This window comes from Vombatus ursinus, unplaced genomic scaffold (genome assembly GCF_900497805.2).
Source record: "Vombatus ursinus unplaced genomic scaffold, bare-nosed wombat genome assembly UNPS02014779.1, whole genome shotgun sequence".
Lineage (NCBI taxonomy): Eukaryota > Metazoa > Chordata > Mammalia > Diprotodontia > Vombatidae > Vombatus > Vombatus ursinus.
Window position 1 is genome coordinate 45,503,536 of NW_020954557.1, and position 26,026 is coordinate 45,529,561.

Here is a 26,026-nt window from a genome sequence, read left to right on the forward strand (position 1 = left end):
CCCTTAATACAAAAGGAATGAATCTGTGACATCTCAAAACACATGGAGGACAGGATGGGAAAAGCTTATTGAGGCTCAGGAAGAGCATCTCAGGGTCCCCAAAATCCTATCATATAGGTGGAAACCTGGCCAGTCATTTTGTGAGGCCAGTCTTTTTCAGTACAGAAAAGATTTTTTTGTGAAGCTGAATTGACAGACATCACTTCTGATGTCCAGGTGGAAGAAACAGGAGCCCTGGCCTGTAAATCAAGTGTTTCTTAATTCTCTGAGGAAAGTTCCTCAGAAGAAATAAAAAGATTTGACATTTTAAATAATAGAAAACAACAAAGCAAACCCATCGAAGGTCTGCTTAATAACTTTTGCATTCTTCATCTTTCTCTTCTTCCATCATGACAGTCCCACTCATCCTACAGCCCAGCCCAGTGCTCTGCCTTTGTTCATGATGTGTGTGATGATTGCTTATCCTACCCTTTTCCAGATGGGATCCTGGATGTCATCCTCTTAGTCTTTGTGCTCTCTTCTATTCATCCTGACAGGTAAATGAAGACTAGAGGGCAAAGCAAATATGTTAAAGCTTTTTTTTTTATCACTAGTGGTTTTCAGGAATATCAAAGTTAAATGACAATTCTTGAATTTATTATTTAGCAGGCTACATTATGTATAATGTGCCTTCTTTTAAATGCAGTCCCCCCCCCCCCTTTTCAGAATTTTAGAAAGAAACTGGTCAAACTACTTCATTAGTGAGCTTTCTGTCACTGTCAAAATGAAGTGAGCATATTCTGGCAAGACACATACCTATTAAAAGTGACAGTGCTTCAAGGAAATTACAAATTCAGAAACAGCCTAATAGGCTCCCCGGGGGTAGGGGGAGAAGAGCATGGGAACAGCAAGTTGTTCTTGGAGATCAGAAACAAACATCCCTGGTTTAGCATCCTACCAATGGTTCATAAAGAGAGGCCCCTCATCCACATGGGTTCACAAAGATTGGCAGTTAGGCTTCTGGGGAGAAAAAAAAACAGCCAACTGTGGATTGTTTGGACTTGTCAGATTAATCCATGTGGGACCTAAGATGCCTGTTGTTCCCATCAGAGAGTTTAGCTAAACTTCCTGTTGGTATGGTTTTGGGGAACAATATTCTCTGGGAGCAAGGAAAAAAAAAAACCCTGTAAGAATGCTAGAGTTTATTATTTAGCTCCCTTTGTCACATCTCACCATGTTGGGAATGTCAAGGTAAGCATGTGGGAAGTTTCTCAAGATTTGCATGACATAGACACTGGCATGCTTGACAGATAGCGGAGACAGTGTACTCAGCTTGAATCATGCTGGGTTTGGTGATCATCTTCCTTTTCCAAAGAAGCTGGAGTTTCTGGTGTAGGAAGCTTGGTCCTTTCCTACGTAGTTCCATCCCTTCTTAACTTTTTCATCAGAGATGATCACTAGTAAAAGAACAGCAAACTGAACTCAAAAACAGACTCCTGTACAGACATAAAAATCCTTAAGCTTTCGAGCAAGGAAATATTTATGTGATTTTGCCAGCTACACTTTAGCCCTAAGAAACTGCTGTTTTATCACAGTTTCTGTAGATTATTTCTTTCCGTTAATCAACCTAAATGGTGACTTTTTCCAGGTGCTGGTTGGATGATACAGTCTGTGTTATTTTGCCTCCCAGTATGAATAGTCAAAAGATGAAATGGAAAGATAAGGAGGAAGATTTTCTGTTCCCTATATCAACTAGGGAATGTTTGAATTCTAGATAATAACCAAGAAAGAATATTTGAAAGTATTTTGGTCTAAATAATGGTTGGGCTTGAATGTCAAAGAGCAAGTTTAAACAGATATAACAGAAAAACTTTTTACAGTGAAACGCACAGATTTTTTTTAAAAATCATTTTCATTCAAATATGATGTTAACTTATTTTTGTCTTCCAGGGAGACTTTTTTTTTTTAATGGCCATGGTCAGGGTTATTCAGGCCTCTGTGAGCAGACCTAACCATAAGAGAAGCCTGGTCATTTTAAAGACATGGATAATTCTACCAGGGGCAGGTAGGTGGAGCAGTGTATAGAGCACCAGGCCTGGAGTTAGGAAGACTCATCTTCCTGAGTTCAAATCTGGCCTCAGACACTTATGAGCTATATGACCATGGGCAAATCACTTAACCCTGTTTGCCTCTGTTTCCTCATCTGAGCTGGAGAATGAAATGGCAAATCACCCCCAGTATCTCTGCCAAGAAAACTGCAAATGGGTTCACAAAGAGTGAATGGCAACAAAATTCTACCAGGTCCTGAACCCTTAAGCCCAGAGAACTTGCTGTAAAACCACAGTAAGTTTCATGAGAAGAGCTTGCCACATTCATTTACTCTGTCTTTAGTCCAGAGAGATCCAAAAGCAGAATAGTGATCTCAGGTGGACTAGGAGAGATAGAGACAAGGAAAATGAAATGTTTCTTTCTTTTCTCCTAGAACCAATTCTGGGACTTCATTGCTAATTAAAGTGAAAATAAATTCTGCTCATCTTTATTCACAGTCCTAGGTCTTACTCAATTCATTTCAGTTAAACAAACTGTTATTAAATGCTTGCTGTGTGCAAGGCACTGGGGATACAAAGATGAAAATGTGGTACTGCCTGTACTCAGAGAGCTTACATTCTACTGGGGGCAAGTGGGTAAACTCAAAGTCATGTCCAGTAATTCCAAGAGGGAGAAGTGCAAATAAAGTAATAAAGCCTCTTGTAGGAGGTGGTGCCTGAGCTGTGCTCTGAAGGGTACTTCTTGCAAAGTCTGGAATCCACACTAATGGGTACTGAAGACTGATGGAAGCTTTGGAAAAATGGATAAATATTGGGGTGTTTAGCTGGGCTTGTTTGGACTAGTTTGGTTTTCATTTTAATTCCATATGAGGTTCTTAATCAATAACTTCATGGATCATAGTTTTCTAACATATAACCTCCTAAGAGTGAAGTGGTGTTTTAAAATGTTAGGCATGTTTTTTCTGAAAACCAAAATTATCATTATCAGAGACTGTGGAAAACCATACAATTTGAAAATAGTCTATAACAGAATAAGGCAACCCAGAAAACCCTTTCCTTCTAATCTTACACATACTAAAGTCCCTTCTTTCCACCATCCCTATGTGTTTAAAAAAAAAACACCACATAACTCTTCACATCCATAAAACTCTTCACTTAACTCTGCTGTTCCAGCCAGTAGCCCTCTGTCTCTTTTGTGTAAAGTTAATTTCTCAAATGGAATACAGTTGAGCACAACTCAGATGCAGGTAGTTCTTCAGTCTATATCTCCAGTCCTGTCCTAACAATCTCTTTTCAGTCTTATAACTTCTGAAAATCATCTGAAGCTTAACCACAAATTGAATTCATTAACATACCGAGACAAGAATTTCAAATATGCAGGCCACATATTGAAAGTCGCCATTTGGGTACTCACAAAATCACAGAATTTTAGAGTTGGAAAGGCACCTTAAAGGTCATCTAATTCAACCAATACCCAAAAAAGAAATCCCCACTATAATATAAATGGCAAGTGGTCTGTCCAGCCTCTATTTAAAAGATGTTTGGTGAAATCTTTACTCTCCATCCTGAAATCAATTTGTAGAACTAGGGCCCATCAGCAAGAACATTCTTTGCTGATTTGAGAAACACAGAATGTTGAAGATAGAAGATACCTTAGAGATGATCTAGGCCAGCCCCATCATTTTGCAGGCCTAGAGAATTGAAGTGCCTTGCTCATGGCCACACAGCAGTTATCAATATAGCTTGATTAGAGTCGAACGTAATGTCTTCCAATTTAGAAATCCTATCTACTATACATACATGGTGTTACAGTTTTAATTGGCAGGGTGTCAGTTAAAGAGTAAGTAATATCTCTTAGTAATTCCAAACTGTTTTGCTAAAGATAATAATTTATCCCATAAAAAAATCAGATAATATTTCATGGATTTATTCACCCAGGACAAAGTAAACCAGGTAAACAATGGAATTCATTCCTAGTATTGAATGTCTCTTTAGTCCAAAAGTAAGCTAAATCAAGGATAACTTGATTTTTAACCTTTCTTTGGGAATTTAGAGTTTTCTTTTTTAGCATTGTGATAGTATGCTAAAATCACAACATCAATTTTACCCTATGGTATTTTAGACTGGATAATGTTGAAATCATTTGTACCAGCATAGTATTCTAATTTTTCACATGAGTCTAAGAGGCTGTGCCCCTGTGGCAAGGTAACTTGGCCATGCAAATTATCAAGGAAAAGGAGTAGTATACTAGCTGCAAACAACTTGTTTGTCTCCCTTAGGCTTGTTTTTAGTGGTGTGGTAGTTGTGATGTTAGCCTACCCCTCAGAACAAAATATTATTAGTACATAGCAGAAATCAGTCAATGAGCATGTATTAAATATCTGCTATGTACTAGGCACTGTGCTAGGCCTGCATATACAGAGCTGAAAGTTAAATAGCTGTTGCCCTCACTGACTTACATTCCTATTGAAAGAGCTGAGTAAGAATCAGAAAACAGGCACTCCAGTTCTGCCACTATGTATCTGCCATATAACTTTGAACAAGTCACCCCATTTCTTTTGGGCCTGGATTTCTTCATCTATAAAATGGGTATAATAATACCTTCCCCATTTGATTTACAAGGTTCTTCTGACAATTCCAAAAGACTCATGATGAAAAATGCTACCCTTCTCTAGAGAGAGAATTGATGACCAGAGTAAAGATTAAAGTATATTTTTTTTAGTTTATTTTTCTTGCTTTTTTTAAAAACATGGTTAATATGGAAATATGTGTTACATGATTTCACATGTATAAGTGATGTACTGCTTGCCTTCTTAATGGGTGGGGGAAGGGAGAGGAGAATTTGAAATGAAAAAAAAATTTAATGTTATAAATAAATAATTTTTTAGGAAAATAAAAAAAGAGAAAAATAACATTGAAAAACAAGAAAGTGATTATAGGGTAGCTCCTATGCTAGCACTGGATGTAGGACCAGAGGCTACTTGGCACCTCTGTTGCCTAAAGTCATTTCTGGGTCATAGTTCAAGGGTGAAGAGGAGCACTTTCAGTGTACAGAGAGTGGAAACCCTGAGGGGCAATATCACTTCTGGCCCCAAGGCATCAGGGATCCTGAGAAACAGTATCATTTCTGGGCCTAAAGGAGGAGGGGCCCTGAGAGCAACAATGATCATAATCCCAAGGGATCAGGGGCCCAGGACCAGAGTGACGACCAAGAGAGTAGTGACCATACCTCTCCCCAGATCACACCACCTTAGAAACACTAAAAACTTCCAGACATCCACAACTAGCTCTGAAAACAGCACTTCGAAAAAACATGAAGCTTGAGACAATGCCCCTCCACCTTCCCCCATTCCAGGAACAGAGTTCAACATTAACATAAAGTTAACATAAAGTTTCAAATCAAGAAATAGGGTGGGAAAATAAGCAAACAATAACAAAAGAACCTGACCATAAAATTCTACTATGGTAAAATGGAAGATCAAGACACAAACTCAGAAGAAGACAGTAAAGTAAAAAAACTACTAGCAAAGTCTCAAAGAAAAATGGGAACTGGACATAAGTCCAATAAAAGGGGCAGCTAGGCGGCGCAGTGGATGTAGCACTGGTCCTGAAGTGAGGAGGACCTGAGTTCAAACTCGCCTCAGCAATTTACTAGCTCTGTGACTCTGAGAAAGTCACTTAACCCCTGTTACCTCCCCCCCAAAAAACAAATAAGAGCAGTAGAGGAAAAATTAGGCAAAGAAACGAAAGCAAAAGAAGAAAATTATAAAAAGACATTTAACAACCTGGGAAAAGAGGCACAAAAAATACTGAAGAAAACAACACCTTAAAAAAACAGAGTTGGCCAAATGGAAAAAGAAGTACAAAACATCACTGAAGAAAATAATTCCTTAAAAATTAGCATTGGACAAATGGAAGCTAATGACTCCATGAGACATCAGGAAACAATCAAAGTTAATGAAAAAAAAAATAGAAGAAAATGTGAGATATTTCATAGGAAAAACACCTGACCTAGAAAACAGATCAAGGAGAGATAATTTAAGAATTATTAGATTACCTGAAAGCCATGATCAAAGAAAGAGCCTAGACATCATATTTCAAGAAATTATCAAGGAAAACTGCCCTCGTATCCTAGAACCAGAAGGTAAAATAGAAATTGGAAGAGTCCACTGATCACCTCCTGAAAGAGATCCCAAAACAAAAACTCCCGGTAATATTATAGCCAAATTCCAGAACTCTTAGATCAAAGAGAAAATATGTCTAGTAATCAAAAAGAAACCATTTAAATACTGTGGGGCCACAGTCAGGATCACACAAGATTCAGCAGCTACTATGTTAAATGAATAGAGGGCATGGAATATGGTAGTCTGGAAGGCAAAAGAGCTGGGATTACAACCAAAAATAACCTACCCAGGAAAACTGAGTATAATCCTTCAAGGGAAGAAATGAATATTTAATGAAATAGAGGAATTTCAAGCTTTCCTGATGAAATGACTGGAAGTGAGTAGAAAATTTTACTTTCAAATGCAAGACTCAAGAAAAGGATAAAAAGGTAAACATGAAAGAGAAGTCATAAGGGGTTCAATGAGGTTAAACTGTTTACCTTTCTATATGGGAAGGTGATACATATATCTTCTAAGAACTGTTTCATTATTAAGGCAGTTAGAAGGATTCTATATAGAAAGAGGGTGCAGGAGTGAGTTGATTATGTTCCAGATTTCAAACTATACTATAAAGCAGTAATCATCAAAACAAATATGATATAGGAAGTAAAATAGGTAATTTTAATTACATTAAATTAAAAAGCTTTTGCACAGACAAAATTAATGCATCCAAAATTAGAAGGAAAACCAGAAACTAGGGGGAAAATTTATAACAGGTTTCTGTGATAAAAGTTTTATTTCTCAAATATGTAAGGAACTGAGTCGAATTTATAGAAATGAGACACTCTTCAGTTGATAAATGTTTAAAGGATATGAACAGGCAGTTTTCAGAAGAAGAAATCAAAGTTATCAATAATCACATAAAAAAATGCTCTACTGATTAGAGAAATGCAAATTAAAACAAATCTGATATACCACTTAATACCTATCTGATTGGCTACCATGACAAAAGGAAGATGTCAAATGTTGGAGGGGATGTGGGAAAAATCAGGATACTAATGCACAATTAGTGGAGTTGTGAACTAGTCCAGCCATTCTGGAGAACAATATGGAGCTATGCCCAAAGGACTGTAAAACTGTGCATACCCTTTGACCCAGCAGTACTACCACTACCACCCAAAGAGGTCAAAGAAAAGAGAAAAGTACCTATATGTACAAAAATATTTATAACAGCTCTTTTTGTGGTGGCAAAGAATTGGAAATTAAGAGGATGCCCATCAGTTGGAGAATGGCTGGACAAGTTGTATATGATTGTGATAGAATGCTGTTGTGCTATAAGAAATGTTGAGCAGGATGGTTACAGGAAAACCTGGGAAGACTGTGAACTCATGCAAACTGAAGTGAGCAGAGCCTGAAGAATATATATTCACAGTAACAGCCATATTGTAAAGATGACCAACTGTGAAAGATTAGCTACTCTGATCAAGACAGTGATCCAAGATAGTCCAGAGGACCCATGACAAAAAATGCTATCCCCTTCAGAGAGAGAACTGATTATCTCTGAATGCAGATTGAACCATGCTTTTTAACATTTTTATTGTTTTATTTTGTTTGTGTTTTCATTTGCAATATGGCTAATATGGAAATATGTTTTTCATGACTTCACATGTATAATCAGTATCAAATTGCTTGCCTTCTCAAGGGGGAGGAAGAATGAGAGGGAAGGACAGAATTTAGAACTCAAAATTTTAAAAATAATTGTTAAAAAAAATTTTACATGTAATTAGGAAACATTTAATGAAATAAATTAAAATAATTTTTAAAAGAGAATCATAAAACAGGAGCAATCATAAGATACCCTTGACTAATTGTCCAATAAATGCTATAGTACTTCTAAGGATTAAGAGATCACCTAGGGCTAGGGTAGTTGCAGAATGAAGGATCTGAGGTGAGTCTTACGGGATTAGGGTTTGGATAGGTGGAGAAGAGGATAGCATTGTAAATGAGGGAAGAGGAATATGCTAAGGCATAAAGAATGTGAAAGGTGTGTACTGAGTAGAGTGAGTAGACCAGGCTTGCTAGAAATGAGGTTTTGCATGGGGCAGCACTGAAATTTAGACTTAGAAAGGTATGCTGAGGTCAGATTGTGGATGACCCTGAATACCAGGATAAGGAGGTTATATTATATCTTGCTAATTAATAATGGGCAACTAAGTGGCACAATGGATAGAGTTCCAAACCTGGAGTCAGGAAGACATCTTCCTGAGTTTGAATCTGGCCTCAGACACTGAACTAGTGACCCTAAGCAAGTCATTTAACCCTGTTTGCCTCAGTTTCCTCATCTGTAAAATGAGCTACAGAAAGAAATGACAAACCACTCTAGTATCTTTGCCAAGAAAACACCAAATGGGGTCACAGAGAGTTGCACATGACTGAAACAGTTGAACAACAACAACAAAACAACAAAAATTAATAACCAATCATTGAAAATTATTGAGGAGGGGATCAATGTGACAATAATATCATTTGTGAAGATTGATGTGACCATATCATGCAGGATGGTTTAGCACAGGAAGAATATGGAATTAGAGATACTATGTTAGAAGTTTATTGTTGCTCCTATTCAAGCATGGGATGGTGAGGACCTAAGTAAAGGAGATACCAGTGGAAGTGGAAAGAAAAAGATAGATTCAGAGAAAGCATGAAGAAGGAAGAACCTAAAAAAATAATAAAAAAGAAGAACCTGTAGGATTTGGTGATCACTTGGATATAGGACAGCAAGAAATATAGAGGAGATGGCAAGTTACAGCTTCTCTGGGTCTCAGTTTCCTAATCTTGAGAATGAAGGATGGCCCCTTCATTCCCTTAGATCTATTAGGTCCCTTAGATGGTCCCTAAGGCCCCTTCCAACTCCAGATATATGATCCGGGTACCCATCTGACCTCCAAAATTTTGAGCTTGGGTGACTGATATATAGTTTGTCAGTAACAATAAGGCAACATAGATGGGTAGGAAAGTCAATTTGAAGGAAAGATGAGCTTGGTTTGAGACCAAAGATTTTTAACCTTTTGTGCGTCATGGACCCCTTTGATTAGTGAAGTCTATGGACTTCTCTCAGAAGATTATTTTTAAGTGCATAAGGATTTTAAAGAAAACCAATTATATTGAAATATATTAATTAGAATATGGGGGGAAACCCAAAAGACCCTAAGTTCACAAGCCCCATGGAAAGAAGCCCTGTTTTAGACATTTTAGGTATGAGATAACAGTGGCATGGTTACATTCTCTACCTTGTAAGAGATTTTGCAAGCAGAAGCACCCTGCAGTTTTTCTCTTTCCCTGCCCTGCAGCCAATTAATTTTGCTGTGGTTGTTGTGGATATCTATGTGATTTCTCAGTACAGCTTTGTTAGACATTCTGTAGAAACCTCTACGAAGCCACCAAATAGCTCTGGTCACTTGGGTGGTCTCTTTAGACACTGTAGGCTTCTTTGTTACCAGTTAAATTTCCTTTGAACCTGGTTATTTCATATACATGAATCTTGCCTGCCTTTTTGGTAAAAGCACTTTTTGTTCTCATTCTTGATCATGTTTGTTGTTTATTTTCCTGTGGCCTTATAATGAGCTTGATGACAGGCTTTTCATATTTTGACTTCAAAAGATGAAGGTTCACCCTAGCAGAGAAAAAAAAAGGCAAAATTGAATAGGGCATCATGCTTTGTCTTTAAAGGATGCAAGGCGTTGTAAACAGATTGTCCAAGTTATTGAAACCTGGAGGAATGTTGTTATTTCGGGACCATGGAAGATATGATCTCACTCAACTTCGTTTCAAAAAAGGTATAATGAGATCCTTTTTTGTTACCTTGGTGATTTTGTATATTTGTGTCTTAAAGAATGTTTACCTTGATTTTACTCATTTTTATCTTCTGCTTTTCAAATAGGAATTTTAATTTCCCCTTTTCATAACTATCTTCTGTAGGATGCTGCTTGTCTGAAAACTTTTATGTTCGAGGAGATGGTACCAGGGCATATTTCTTTACAAAAGGTAAGAGTTACATTCTGGAGGACAAAATTGGTTGGAAAACATAATCCTTAGTTTCTATTTGTGGGAAGAAAAATTCAAAAACTATAGTATCATGTAAGTATCATAATGTCAAATAATTGATTAAAGGTTACTTTCCAGTGCTTCTAAATGTTCTACTTGGGAATTTAAATTAAAAGGTTTAAAAAAAAGTATTTTAAAATCTTTTTTCCCAAGAGAAATTAACCCACTGACCCTATTATTTTATCATAATATCACCTGCCAAATGAAGTGCATCCCTCCACAGTGTGTGTTGTTAGCGTGGAGCAAAAAAGAATTGATGACAAGTGTAGAGCCAGTTGAGAGAGTTTTAATCATTTGAGTCCCATAGTAAATGACTTGTCTCTTATCAGTTTTTCATTCTAAAGTACATTTTTGACAGTGATGGGTACTAAATGAGCCTCGTATTCAAGGACTTTCCCCAGTCTTATGTAAACACATTTACGTTGTGGCATATTTGGGCCTTTTTATTAACAAGGGGAAACTCTGAAAAGGAACATCTGTTGAAACATCAGAAACAGTAACCACTGTAGTTCTTATCCCTTCTCTATGTGCTATATCATACCTCCTTATGTTGTATTAATGCATAGTAGAATGTATTTTTCTTAAGGATCCCATCCCCATTTGTATCCTAGAGGGGTGTTTTGTGAGAAATTCTGTTAAAGGATAAAAATCTAGATAGTTAACTGAAGCAGTGATGTGTGACTGTTTTCTTGTTCTTAATCACTTGTCATACTTTTGCTTTTCATTTTTGTGTCACAGGGGAAGTCCACAATATGTTCCATCAGGCTGGGTTAGATGAAAAGCAGAACCTGGTTGACCAGCGTTTACAAGTTAATAGGAAAGAAAAAGTGAAAATGCATCGAGTGTGGGTACAGGGCAAGTTTCAGAAACCATTGCATTCATTTCATCATAATGACCCTGACAATCTCATTCCTGGGATTTCTGCTGGTTGAAGAGCATACTTTCTCTCTGTATAAATCAAGATCACCCCATCAAAAATTATTCCTGAAAGAGCAATTAGAAGCTAGAATTGAATATCCATGTCTGACTGTTATCATGGATGAGGCAGACATACACATATTAGGTGATATGGAAGGATCCACCAACATATTTGACTTTTTTTTTTAAATCAATAAATGTGAATTGTTTGTTACTTCTAACCCCTCATGTTTCTTTGAAAATGGTTAAAAAAACAAAATACTGTCTATTCAGCTTACTGCAGTAATTGAGATCACTTGAAAAAAATAATAGCCTGCCTATTTTAAAAAGTGGAGACAATCATCTGCTTTATTTATACCATTGGGTTCAGTAATCAGTTCACAAACATACTCTAGCTGTGCTCAGTTGTCATCTGTCACCAAATAGGCAGCATATCTGTTTCCAGGGAAATTCAGGAAAAGCCCAAGTCTTTGCTCAAGCTATTTTTTTCTCTCCTAATTCAGACTATCTGGAATAGATTTTGACTTTTTCTTTCCTTTCCTGTGTATCTGCTATTTTGCTCTTGTGACAGTGACCCATTCTCAGTATTGTTTCTAAATATCATCAGGTACACAGATTGTTGACAGTTTTCTGTAAAATGGATTTAATACTTATGAAGATGTTAAAATTAGAAGAATTAAAAATTTCAGCATATAAAAATAGAATTAATTACATATTCTTCCCATGCATATTCATTCTGCTGTGGGGCATGCAAATGAAATTAAAGGCCCTGCCCACGAGGAGTTTGTAGTCTGAATAGGAGTGGCAAAATAGAGAGATGGGAAAGAATGAAATGACAGCATTTAGACTAAGTATGAAAATTGATGTTATAAGCACTGTAAGAACTCATGTGGTCTGGAATGATCAGGGAGAGACCCGAATTAGACCTCAAAAGCTACTTAATATTTGGAGTAGAGGCAAGGATAAAAGAGGGGCGGGGTGAATTTCAGCATGAACAGTGTGATTGAACTGGCCCAGGTGAAGTTAAGGGGTTTGTGTCAGGTAATATTGAGAGATGAGGTTGGAAAAGACCTCTGTAACAATCTAGTCCAAGCCTGGGGAACCTGTAACCTCGAGGCCACATGTGGCCCTTCGACTGAATCCAAACTTCACAGAACAAATCCCTCTAATAAAGGACTAGATTCTAGTCCAACCCTCATATTTTACAGTTAAGGAAACAAGGCTCCAAAAGGTTGTGACTTTTCAAGTCTCACAGCCTGTAAGTATTAGAGCTAGGATTTCAAACAGCCCTCTTCCCCTAGCATTACTGCTGCCTGCTTTTTCCAAATAGTTTGGAGCCAGATGTCAGAAGACCTTGAAGCTAAGAAGTCCAGATTTTATCCTATAGGCCTCTGAGAGGCATTGAAGATTTTTGAGCTGAGGAGAAACAGGATGGAAAGGGTTCTTTAGAAAGATTAATCTAGCCGTGGTATGCAGGATAGGTTAAATAGTGGGAAGATTGTACATGAAATGAGGACAGCCTTGACTGGGTTGGTGGCATGTGTCAATAGCAGTATTAAGGTTACTGTTTGAGCATGTATAAATCAGTAGATGTAAAAGCCAAGATTTGCATCAGAATCTTAACTCATCTACATTTCCCATAATTAAAGTGTACATTTAAAAGCCAAACTGGTAATTGAAAGTATTCCATACAGCACGGGCAATTTGGATAAGTTAATGTTGCTATGGGAACCCGAGCACAACCTACTTCTTGTGTTTCAATTTAAAAATCATGGCCCAAGGTAGTTAAAAAACAACAGAAGGTAAAATTATGCTCACATCTTCACACATGGAAATTGTACTGTCTGCAAGTTCTAAATAGCAAGTTCAAGCCAGCCACTTGACAGGCACAGTCAAATCCAGCCTTGTATCTTTGTACAGTATGTTATAGCATATACATTGACCTTTTGAAGCTTTAAAAATGTCAACCAAATTGGGCCCAGCTCATTGCCTGAGTTCTAAGCTGGGCTTCCTCTGGCTCCTGGCCAGTGCTGCTTTTCTACCCTTTATGGATTGGCACCAGAGCCACTTATGCCTATGTATCCTGCCTCCCTATTCCTTCCCCCAGTCAATCTGGGTCCTTTCACCTGCCTTCCTGAATCAGACCCCTATGCAGGAGAAGCTGCTTGGGTAAAGTGAGTTATAGCAGAGAAAGAAAGTAATGGGTATCATCCAGAACCTCTAGTTCGATCCAGCAATTATTTTACCGTCTCCTACATGCCCAGCATTGTGTTAAGTAATGAGGATGCAAAGACAAATAGTGAATAGTACTTTTCCTCATGACCCTGCCTAGAAGCCATAGGAAGACAGGAGGATTTCTGTATCACCTCCTTAGAATGACCTTTTAAGTGTTTCATAACTGTGTGGAATCCTAATTTAACACCCTCCCATGTGCTTGCTTTTTTCCTGGTTCAGTATCACAAAGCCAGTAATGATGGGGACAGAGTGTGATATGTGAGAGTTTATCTGCTTTTGAGTGAGTTGAACTTCAAAAAACTCCCATTTTCTCATTAACGAGAAAAATATACTTGTTTACTTTCTCATAATACAGAAGCAACTAAACATTTTATTTGAAATTTCCTACCTATTCTACTCATTAAAAAAAGACAAAACTAAACTAAATTGATTCTGGGCAGTAACAAAATGTGGAAAATTTCAAGCTAAATGAGAAATAGTTCAAAAAGTAAGAAAGTCACTATAGCTGTTTCTATTATTAACCGTTTTACCTTTGCTATGACACAGCTGTGGAATTGAAACACTCAGTTAATGATGACTTCAGAGAACCCGCCTGTTTTGTTTGCCCCAGCCCCTTGAGATGTCTGCCATGTTCCTCATTTGTGAAATCATTTTATGTACCCCAGTTTCTAACATTTGGTAATTTAAATGCTTGATGTTCCAGTCCAGATGTGGAAATTGGTCCATTTGCAGATAGATGTTCGACTGGGGAACAGCATTTAGAGCCATTCTGAAGCATTTGGATTGTTAAACTTTAGGTAAGCTAGATAAACACCTGCCTGAGAACTAACTCTAACATTTCTGTGGCTTTCTAATGCAAACCTAAGTTGTAAAAGGCTGAATCTCTCACAGGCTTTGCTTTTTATTGGTCTTCATTTTATGTTGTGTTTCCCACAAGTTCGCAGGTAATTTTACATGAGGATCATGGATTGCCTGCTTTCAGAGTACATTGACCTTTCCCTTTTTGTTTTTTCTTAAGTTTTATTGATGCCATTTGTTTTTATATCAAAGTCATTTCCAAGACGTATTATTCTCCCCTCCCAACTGCCTGCCTTCCCTTATAACAAAAGTTAAGTAAAACCAAGTTTCCACCAATTTGACCCAGTTTGACAAGGTATGCAATACTCCATATCCACAGTTCTCTACCCCTCCAACCGAAGGACTCTTGCCTTATTTATAAGTGAACCTGAATGCTTTCCTGCTTTTAGACAGAGTTTGTTAGCCTATTTGCAAATAAGCATAGAGCTCATCTTCAAATAGTTGTATGATATTTCCCTCGTAGGTTCAGGTTTCTTAACTTATAGTTAGCTTATGTATGCCTGCATGCTTTCCCTGCACTTAGGATAAGCTATAATATGGTATAAGGAAAGGAGCACTAGATCTGCAGTCAAAAGACCTGGGTTTGAATCCCAATTGTGCACCATTCTACCAGTATGCCCTTAGGTAAATAATTTTTCCTCTCTAAATCTCAGTTTTCTCACCTGTAAAATGGAGAGGGTTGTACATGGTGATCTCTGAGCTCTGAATCTATGATCCTAAGTAAATGGATGTTCCTTGGCTAGGATTATTGAGACGTCCTATACATAGATAATTTGGGTTTTCAAAAAAAATTTTAATATTAACTTTTTTTTTAAGTTTTGAGTTCCAAATTCTCTCCCTCTCTCCAGCCCCTTCCCCACTTGTTGAGAAGGCAAAAAATTAAACATAGGTAGTTTAAAGGGACATACTCCTTTGCGCTGGCTGACCTCCATGCATGGTATGCTCTGCCCCACCTCATCTGAGTTTCCCTGGTTTCCTTCAAGACACAAATCAAATCTTACTTTCCTAGTACCTCCAGCTTTTAATACCTTCATCTCAGAAATTATCTCACATCTACTCTATTTACAGCTCATATGTACCTAGTTATTTCTCAGATGAAGTAAACATGTGAAGTGCTTTGCAAACCCTAAAATGCTATATAAATTCTAGCTATTATTAGTTGTTGTTCAGTTTTATAATTCACGTCCCAACTCTTCATGACCCCATTTTGGGTTTTCTTGGCAAAGATCTTGGAGTGGTTTGCCATTTCCTTCTCCAGCTCATTTTGCAGATGAGGAAACTGAGACAGACAAGGCTAAGTGACTTGCCCAGGGTCACACAATAGTAAATGTCTGAGGCCAGATTTGCACTCAGGAAGATGAGTCTTCCTGACTGCATGGCACTCTATCCACTGTGCCACCTAGCTGCCCATACTATTAGTAGTAGTAATAGTTATTTTGATGTTTGTTTCCACCATTATAATGTGAGCTCCTTTAGGGCAGGCACTGTTTATACCTTTCTTTGCATCCCCAGTACTTAACGCAATGCCTAGCACATAGTATATACTTAAATGATTTTTGACCAAAAAAAAAATTATATCTTTACACTCAGTTGTGCTTTATCAATAAAAATGGAATTCTCTTTTGAAATGAACATTGACCAATGATAGCAAAGACATTAAACTAAAAATATAGAGTAAGAGTTAAAGAAATATATATATATATATAGGTCTAGTTAGGAACATCATTCACTCATCTTTATTCTTAGCCCAGTTTCTTCCCTAGGTTACAGTAGAATTAATTCATCATAAATCTTGGCTCAGAAGCAAAACCTTCCCAGATGTGCACATCACTTGGTCACACATCAGGTGTTTAGGACATCTTGTCTTTAAAGACCCTGGCTAGCTGCCATTCTAATTCTGTCCAAGTGATGAGGGGTCTGTTTGCCCTCATTGACTTGTATAGGTCACTGAACTTCTTGTTTCTTCTGGCTTCTCCGCTCTTAGGCAAAAGCAAAAATAGAAAGATACTAAGCCTGTAGTAGTATGACTACACCTTGGCAGAGTGAATCCCAGTGTGGTCTTTTTACTTACACAAGACAGTATTTTTTTTCTCTCTCCATGATACTGTCTGTTGACTTTTTTGAGAACTTTTCTTCTTTGCAACTACCTGCCATTAGGTCCCTTGTTAACCAGTTCTACCTCAAAATATTAAATAGGAATTGTTTTATGTTAAAGAACTTTAAATTACCAAAAAAAAAAAACCCAAATCCCTTCAATGTTACAAAAATGTAACTTTTAAAAACATTTAAATGAAGCAGATTTTTAAAATATATATAAAGCAGTTTCTCCAAAATCAAGTTTCTAAATTTGGATCATAAATTACTGAAATTGTTAAGATGACAAAATTTATCCTTAACCATTTAAAAATTGCTCATCATTTTGAATACAATAGTATCCAAGAGTCTCAGCATTTCATTCTCCTCCTAGGCTTGTGTCCCATTTCATATCCAGTTTTCCTGTCACCACTTTAATCTAAAACCTTAATGGGTGGGTTTTGTCTAAATTGCTTAGTATTTTTAAGAATGGAAAAAGTTTAGCATATGCTCTAAGTCTTCTTTGAATATTTAGTACTACAACTAGAACCAGGCTTGTGTGAATGGTGTGTCCTGTGAGGAAGTCACATTTATTCAAATTCAGACTATGGTCATTGGTTCCAGCTTGATGGAATTATGCAGTGCAAATTTGAATAATAAGATCAGTTCACTAGGATTCAATATTTACACCAATCAGGACCTAGGTGAATGTATTTTTTTTCCTCCAAAGGAGATAATACATATTTACTTTTATACTTTCACAAAGTTCATTTTCCTATTATTATCTCAAGGAGGTTAGAAAGGAGTCAAGAATCATTATTAGGCCCATTTTACTGATTTAAAGAGGAAAAAAAGATCTGAAAAGGTTAGTTGATTTTTCCAAAGCTATAGAATAAATAGGAAGAAACATTGAGACTTTCAAGTGAATAGATCCTTGCGACCTTTATCCTCTGAGATCCATCCACTCAATCCCTCTGCCTCTCTTTTTAAAACTTCTTGATATTGCAAAAAAGAATTTCTACACAAGTTATGACAAAGAAACAATTTCACTTGCTATTCAAAAGCAACCCCCTCTAAAACATAACAGCCAAGAATTACAGTGGAGGTGGTAGAAGAATAACAGTAACTATTTTTTTTTTAGTATTCAGAAATGAATATAGTTTGGGGTTGGTTTGCAAAGGCTACTTTGTTTCTAGTAGAATGTAAGCTCCTTAAGGGCAGGACTAACTCCAAGACTTTCATTTTTATCTCTGTGTTATCAACATCTAGCAGTGTTTAACCTATAGTTAGCACTTAATAAAATGCTTGTTGAAGTTGGTGTAGGGGGGAGAGGGAGAATAAGCTTTTTGAAAAAAAAATTAGGCCTGTGATTTTATTGGTATAGGAAATTCCCAGGGAAGAACCTCCCTCTACCAAATTACATTGGCACCTTCTCTGCAATTTATGGTCTGAGAGTTGGGGACACTGAAAGGTTAGGTTACTTTCCCAGGGTCATACAGTCATCATTATGTGTCAGAGGCAGGACTTTAAAAAAAAATAAAAATTTTAACAAGCATTTATTAAGCACCTACTATGTGTCAGGTACTGTGCTAAACACTTTATGAATATTATCTCATTTTATCCTCACAATAATCCTGGGAGTAAGTATTATTATTATCCCAATTTTATAGATGAGGAAACTGAAGAAAATATGTTAAGTGATTTACCCAGGGTCACACAGCTAGTCAGTGTTTGAGGCCAGATTTGAACTCAGGCCTTCCTAACTCAGAGCAGGCTTTATCCACTATGCTACCTGAACTCAGATCTTCTTGTCCCCCAAGGCTAGCTCTTCATCAGTCCCTGTGCTTCATATTAACAATCTCCTTACAATTCAATATTTCAGCAATCTTTGATTTCATTGGTGTAACTAATTCCTGTCCTGATGTAGATCACAGCCCCTGGATTCTTTAGTGTGTGGACAGTCTTCATGAGCTGTTATGCCTGAAAATCCAGGGGAGGTGTGGTGATAGAATATGCAGCCACCTGGTAATGAGCCTTTTTGAATACAGCTGTGCTGATGTTTGGAGGACAGACGTACTCATTGCCAGACCTGCATCTGAAGCCTTTTCTATTTGATAGGATCTGCCAGCATTTGCTCTGCTAGCAAAAACTTTGTGAACCCAAGGATGCTTCCATGTCATGGACTAAGAAGTTAGTGGCTTAGCTGAGAATCATAAAATCTTAAAGTAGGTCACATTAAAAGCCATCCAGTCCACTGCCTTCTTCCCCCCTCCCCACCCCCGTTGATTTCTCCAAATGCAAAAATCTCCTTCACAACATGCCCAGCATATGGTTGGTCACCTAGCTGCTAAATGACCTTTGAGTCGTTTGAGGTTGGACAAGAAGACCTCCTTGTCATTGAGAATATCCCAGAGGAGACTGGATATTAGAGATATTGAAGAGGTCATGCTTGCACTTACTGATTGAGAGGTAGGGTCACATAACCTATGAGATCCCTTCTGACCCTGAGTCTGTAATTCTAGGAAATATCAGAGTTGGTTATACTTTCTTTCATAGGTGTAAAATGGGGAGGAGGGCATAAGAACAAAGCAAACAGCAAATGTCAGCCTTTTGTCTCTTCTCAGCTGTGTTTATCTCTCCAATTCTATTCTCTCCCCCTCTCTGTCTCAGCCTCCTACTTGGCTTCCCATTCAAACCCTGTGAGCAAAGAACACATCACTCATCCACCTCTGATTTGGACGAAAAAAAATAGTTATCATTCAGTAGTACCAGGGGAAAAAAATCCTCAAAATGTCTTCAAAGGGATTCAGCTCTAGCATAATCTAGAATAATATGTGAATTCGGGGAGTGTCAGTTATAAAATATGAGTGGAAACATCTGTAATGTATAAAACATTTTATGTATATTAATGCCACATTAATGCCAATGAAATCATGAAATATTGAGGGGTTATTTTAGGGATTCATTTTGGGAATTCAGAGGCATGTAGGTACCTGGAAGATGGAGTTGGCATGGTCATAAATCAAAATTGAAGTAGAATAACAACTGCATCTGCATTGATGCTGGCTGCAAAAATGGGACCTCAACACTGCTTAGGAAAGGGAGCACTAGGGTCTAGCTGGCCTCTATTGTTAGTGTGTGGCCAGGATGGCAAGGGAGAAAATAGTGAAGACAGAATTTCCTTTTTTCCCTCTGATTATGAATCAGCATCGTACAAAAACAAGTGAGGGGGAAAATGCAAATGTAAGCATCCTTTAACGGGCAGAGTAAATAGCAGATTTGATAGAGTGGGCACAGCTTTGTCTTTGCAGGAGCCCTCTGAGTTTCCAAGCACGTCTCCCTTGAGCGCTGTCATAAAGAGTCTCCAACAAAAGCAAAATGGCCCTGACTGCAGAGAGACAGGTTGGCCTGAGACTGATGGAGCACATTAAAAACTTCAAGTGGTCAAAAACAAACCACCCTCAGGTGCCAATAGAGCTTTTCAGAGTGGAGCCACAAGACACTGCCACTTGGACAAGTATTTAAAGCAACAGAAACCGATCCTGCAGGGCATACAGTTTCACAACCACTTAACCTTTAGTGAGAAACAGCAAGAAGCAGGTGAATGAATAAACAAAAGTCCGCACTGCTTAAGGAGAAAAACAAGATTTAGGAACACACTGACTTCAAACAGCATTCAACTGGGTCCTTGGCGTCCTAGTGATCTGTCTCTTTCTCCTTTTTGATTTTTTTCCAGCAGGTAGGCACTAAGTAGAGTCTGTGCCCCAGAAAATAAATGTTTTCCTATCAAATATTGCCTACCAAATAAAAAGAGTTATTGATTGTCTTCCCAAAAGGCACGAGCATCATCCATCCTACTTGGGCTAATGCAATAGAACCTGAGCAAAATAAGAATTTTGTTAGGCTCATAAAAGCACCTGATTCGTTGACAGTATTTTGGATCCATTGGGTCTTTATGAGAAGGTTCCCAGTTCATCTCAGGGCAGGTAGAAATCACTTCCTCCCTCCCCCCCATTTGATTTTTATATCAAGCTGTGATTTGAGAAAAGCATTTGACTCAATAGAACAAAGTGTGGCCTTAGAGGCTTCTCTTAAACAAGTCATCTCTACATCTACCCTCATAAAATACTGTAAGATTCACTGTCAGATACATACTACCACTCGGATTTTTGCTCAGCAGCTTTTGAGTACCAACACCAAGGGATAGGGCATGGGGACCAGACCTGTGATTTCACTGGTTTGGAGAAGTTGCCAAGTGAGGAAAGTCCCTCTATCAACTCAAATCAATACCTTCTCTGCAACTTACAGTCTTAGAAAGTTTCCAAGAGCACTGAGAGATTAAGTCACACACACAGTCACACAGCCTGGATGTGTCAGGGATTTAACCCTGGTCTTCCTGATTTCAAAGCTTACTTTCTAGCCACTATTCCACATTGCCTCCTTCATCAAGCAAGGATAGAGGCTTCCCTGTTCATAGGAAGGACCCCTCCTTTATGTTCACATATAGCATTGGGATACTTACACCAACTTTCAGGGACCTTCTACTAAATAGCTTCCTCAGTGAGATCAGGTATCACTCAAAAGGTCATTCTAACCACCCATCTTGGAAAAATATAGTCAATGAAGGATGCATGTCACTGAGATTATATAACAGTCCATTGAAATAATGTATCAATAGATTTATCTTAGATACATGCTATAGCTGGACAGTGGTCCAGGCCTGGAATTGAATGGGAGATGATGGGGCTGAAATTTTTGAGGAAGTGGTACCACAATTGTTAATGATTCCCAACGTGCTCAGTGCTGCAATATTTGCCTGCATTTTAGCCACAATGTTCACCCAGAGATCCTATAAGGTTACATATTATCAAGCAGCACAGAAGAACCAAAATTGCAAGTTTCCCCACCGCCCCCTGCCCCCTGCCCTGGCCAAAACAATGGAAAGATACATACTGGGTGCAGGTGGGTGCAACATATTACCAACAATAACTGCAATTGGAGACGTGGTGTAAAAAATAACATCAAACCCATGTGTTCATAGAAAAGGAGGGTTGCTGGTCATGTAGTAAGAGTAAGGGGAGAAGAGCTGGGCAGCTTGTATGCAGTTCTGGTATCTATACAGTGTCAGACCCAAGAGAAAGCCTACATGTTGGGTAGAGTTTCTGTGGAACATTTACAAAAGACAATGATGAGAATTGCAGAGGGTGACAACGCCTGGGTGGGTTCCAGCGGGAGGAGAGAATACCCATAGCTATAAAATTATGGATCTGTAGACATTTCAAAATAATGGTTTGGGAAAATAACAGACTATCTCAAATATTTATAGGACTAGGATTTTTTTTCCTCCAAAAATCAGTGTGACCTGACCTAGAATTTAGATTCCTACAGAGAGAGAGGTTGTGTTCTGAGTTGAAATTCTTTCTAATGTACTCATCTTTTCTTTCTTTTTTTTTTTCTGGAAATGCTTTAGTCGGACATTCTGGGGAAGGGTAGGAATCTCCCTATCCCTCTATTTCCTCCCTTCTACCCCCCTCAATTATTCTGCCTTCCTTTCAGTGACATCTAAGCATTAGTGACTTCCTTCTTTTACCTGACTATAAGGTCAGGGAGCCTCCTGTCTGTACAATTTCCTATTTTCGTATCCAGCTGGACACATGCGTATCTGTGTGAGAGCTGTACATTTTGTGCATGAACAGAAACATTGTATAATACTGCATATCAGTATACCCAGAATGAAACTATATGACCGGGACGGCTGACATGCAGGCATTGCCAAGAGGTTCATTCTATAGCGAGGCAGTCTAGCTCAAAATTTCTTTTCTTCTTTGACCTACTAGTAGTCATATAATTGCCCAAAGAGTATTACAACAACTTTCACTCCAACAGGTCAGAAAAATTACCTATAATTTGTTACCCCTTTCTTTATCTCACCTCACCCTAGCTCCAACAGATGCTCATTTAGTCTTCAAATTTGGGCACTGGGAAAAGAATTAAGATGGCATGATTTGCTAAAATGAATTAGGAAACAAATCTGAGTAGATTGCATCAGGGATTTGTTTTGCTTTTTTTTTTTTAATGGGATGTAGTTAGCAAAAGAAACATTGAACAATTACAGTTTCTCTTCTCCCACATCATTCAGCCCCAAAACAAGTTGCCTGTCTCCAGAGATTGTCCTGCTAGGCAGAATATTTGAAGGAAAGACCATGATGGCTCTCCTGCATATCCTTAGTTCTGCTCCACTCCCTTAGGTGAGCTGGAAGAGGGTTCCCTTGAGCAGCATTTTGAGGCTGCATGAAAATCTGATCAAAGCAAATAGCTTCATCCCATTCTGCATGTGAATCAATCAGGGGGAAGTCTCCATCACTAAAATGAATTGCGACCTAGCTGTGCAAGAGGACTGTCATGTTTGGCTCACTGTGGCCCCAGCTGCTGTGTTTTCTTCTAAGGAATGGTGAAGGTGACAACCAGGTAATAGAAAACTATTCATTCTAGTCCTCTTTACTATAAATCTCTCCCTAACTGATCTAGTGTCAATTAAAAAAAACTTATGAAAGCATCTTATGATACAGCACTTGAAGCCATGGTGATTAATGACACAAAGCCTCATTCTTATAAGTTTCCCATTTTTGTGGCATTTTTTTCAGATCCATAAGGGTAAGGTGTGCTTTCTTTTCCTCCAGAAATCTCCAGGTGCTTCTTTCTCTTGACAAATAGTGCAAGGAAATACTTTCTCCAGATCTTTTGTTTCCTTTACAGAAAACAACAAGGGGCCAGGGATAGGAGATCCATTTGGGAGCTCTGCTGTTCTCCTGACTGGCCTTTACAATCTGACTGAGTCACTAAGAGATTTGGGGTTTGTTTTCTACCGAGTGTGAAAGACCCTAGATGCTAGATCCTCCATGCTAGAATTGGAGCTAGACAGCTTTGCTCATTGTCTGGGCCTCAAGCTGACAATTTCTTCCTCCCAGTTTGTTTATTTTCAAAACATTCATTCACTAAATCAGGTGTTATCTTGTTGATTACTTACCCCCACACCCACAATCCAGAGAATTTATTGACTTCTTTATTCTCCTTAAACCAGGAAAAGGAATAACAATCTTTATAGAAAACTTCAAGTTCACCTGTCAGAATGTGAATCAAGGGAAAATGTCCAGAAAGGATTCAAATGACTGGCCATAGGTTTATCTTCCTTTAGAACAATAGTAAGCAGGATTAAGGGGCAGCTAGGTGGTGTGGTGGATAGAGTGCTAGGCCTGGAGTCAGAAAAACTTATCATCATGAGTTCAAAGTTGGCCTCAGATACTTATTAGCTGTGTGACCCTAGGCAAGTCACTTAACCCTGTTTTCCTCGGTTTCCTCATCTATAAAATAAGCTGGAGAAGGAAATGGTAAACCATTCCAGTATCTTTGCCAAGAATACCCCAAATGGGGTCACAATGAGTCAGAAACAACCAAAAAACAATTCAACAAACAACATAGCAGAATTAAATCTGCTAAGTTTCAGTGTATCTTAACCTGACAATTCACAGTCATTTAGTCAATAGACATTTGTTAAACACCTACCAATTACAAATCACATATAAACTAGCCTTGATTCACAAAACCCAACAAACTGAACCAACTTTTTAATATTTCCAAACTTAAAATCAGGACAGATCCTACACAGAGACAGAGTTAGCCACATGCTCACAGCTACCAAGACCAGGTAAGAAACAGGGCATCTGCCCTTCCCTTAGGCAGCTCTTAGCGGGCAGCCCAAAGTAGGCTTGCAGAGAGAACAAAAGAGGGGCTAGTTGTTCTAATTGTATACCCACTGAGTTCCGGCTCTGCCAACCCTTATCAGTTCTTCCAGCTCAGCAGCCGATTATAGAACTCTGTTATCCCATAGTACAAGTCCCTTGGTCATACTTGGAAGCTGGACCCCAAAGTTCCACCTAATAGACTGGAACCAAACAGGGAATATCAGTGAATGGTCTGTGTAACCCACCAGAAAGGGCAAATCGATGCATGTTTGATGCCTCAGTTACATTATGATTTAGGGAGGCATCAAAGTATAGTAGAAAGAGTATAGGATTTGGAGCTGGAGGTCTTGGGTTCAAATCCCAGCTCTCCTACTGACTCCCTGTGGGACCTTGGGCAAGTCATTTAAATTTTCTGGGCCTATTTGACTCATCTGTCAAAGGAGGGCGTTGGGTGAGATGTCCTCTAAACTCTCAGCTAGACATCTAAGATCCCACAATCTTCACAACAGTGTCATAAAGTGTTGTAGGTTGTGTCAAGATTATTATCCCTATTTTACAGATAAGAAAACAGACCAAGAGGTTAAGTGCCTTTCCCAGAATTACATGACTAGTAATTGGCCAAATCAGGATTCCAGCCCAGGTTTTTTGACTTCAAGTATGACCTTTCCACTAAAATAGCATGGTACACACAGTGGATGGTCATTGCTTGGCATGATAATTCCAGCACTGATACAATATTGTCTGGTTGAGCCATTCAAAAGAGGTGAGAGAAAAAAAAAAAGCAAACACAAGAATACCAAGATCCTAGGGGAACCAAGATCCTACCAACTATGGAAACTTACCTGTAAGACTGATTGGCTTTGTAGATGTGATAGGTAACTGAAGGCTTTCAGAACTGTGGTAGACTTAGAACTATACTGATTTACTCCAAGAAAAATGCTGCCCTTGGGCAGGAAGGAGTCTCTTAAAAGTTCATAGCATCATTGATGAAAGTCATCCTAAGGGAACTGCAAATCACAGCTCCAAAGGACTAAGTCACCACCCAATCAGAATGGAATGAATCATGTATACTGTGAATTCAAAGGAAAGGCTGAAGTGTAATTTTAAAAAATGATATGAGTAATGGGTGGAAATGAAGAAGCCAGTTGCCCAGATGAGGATTGGAAACTATTTAAACTGGATAATGTAGTATGTGTTTTGGCTCTATGAAAACAGAAGTTGAACTTTTGAGGAGTAATCAAGGACGCGGTCTCGAAGTATTCGCACATAGTGCTGGTATGGGGAACAGATGCTCCCATTATTGCCAATGGGAGACACAATGTGATAGTTGGGAGTGAGAGACAGAAAGAAACCACAGGGAATTTTTGTGGAAAGCTCAGCATGGAGAATGATTTATGGTTGATTTAAGAAGGAGACAAGGAAAATAAGGCTGCACTGTATACCATGAGACTGCTACAGACAAAGGATGTAAACAGTGAGCCATAGCTTTCAGCCCTCCTGGAAATTTGAGCACTCTTTCATACAGAAAGAACCAAGTGTCCTGACAGAGCAGGCGCCAGGGTGTTTTTCTGAGCTAAGCACATACCATTTTTTTCCCTTTCTAAAAGTGGTTTCCCTTCTTTCCTCTTCCCTTACTGTTTATAGCATAATCCTAGAAAATACCCAGCAGCCCACTGAGGATCTTGAAGTCATCCAAAGTATTCTCTAGGCCAACTTTATTGCTTCCTAAAGGAACCAGCAAGAATCTTTCATAAACAGAGATATATCCTGACTAAATGAGTTAGAGCCATGAAAATAGGGCATTAAGTAAAACAACCTTATGGGGCCAGTTAGCACTGACTAGACCATATAAGTATCCTGGTCTACTTGGCAATTATATATTTTTTAATGCATTGACATTCTGGGAGACTTGTGTTTACCCAAAAGAACCTATAAGTGAGGAGTGGGGGTGGGGAAAGTTTGTTTA

The 26,026-nt window shown here is 38.4% G+C and overlaps 1 protein-coding gene and 1 long non-coding RNA gene across 9 annotated transcripts in view; both read left to right on the top strand.

Moving 5' to 3' along the window:
- The window catches only part of METTL8 (methyltransferase like 8), a 116,761-nt gene extending 105,411 nt beyond the window's left edge, over positions 1 to 11,350 (top strand). For 5 of the 6 annotated variants that reach the window (XM_027865887.1, XM_027865888.1, XM_027865885.1 and 2 more), the window contains 4 exons: positions 397 to 536; positions 9,860 to 9,966; positions 10,109 to 10,174; positions 10,973 to 11,350. In XM_027865887.1, coding sequence (XP_027721688.1) covers positions 397 to 536; positions 9,860 to 9,966; positions 10,109 to 10,174; positions 10,973 to 11,166 — 507 coding nt within the window. In that variant the 3' untranslated portion in view covers positions 11,167 to 11,350. The remainder of the gene's footprint in view (positions 1 to 396; positions 537 to 9,859; positions 9,967 to 10,108; positions 10,175 to 10,972) is intronic. The other variant, XM_027865889.1, reaches the window with a different exon arrangement.
- Positions 11,351 to 14,066: 2,716 nt separating this feature from the next.
- LOC114045651 overlaps positions 14,067 to 26,026 on the top strand; it is a 95,038-nt gene continuing 83,078 nt past the window's right edge. For all 3 annotated transcript variants that reach the window (XR_003569413.1, XR_003569410.1, XR_003569412.1), the window contains exon 1: positions 14,067 to 14,184. This is a non-coding gene — a long non-coding RNA (uncharacterized LOC114045651). The remainder of the gene's footprint in view (positions 14,185 to 26,026) is intronic.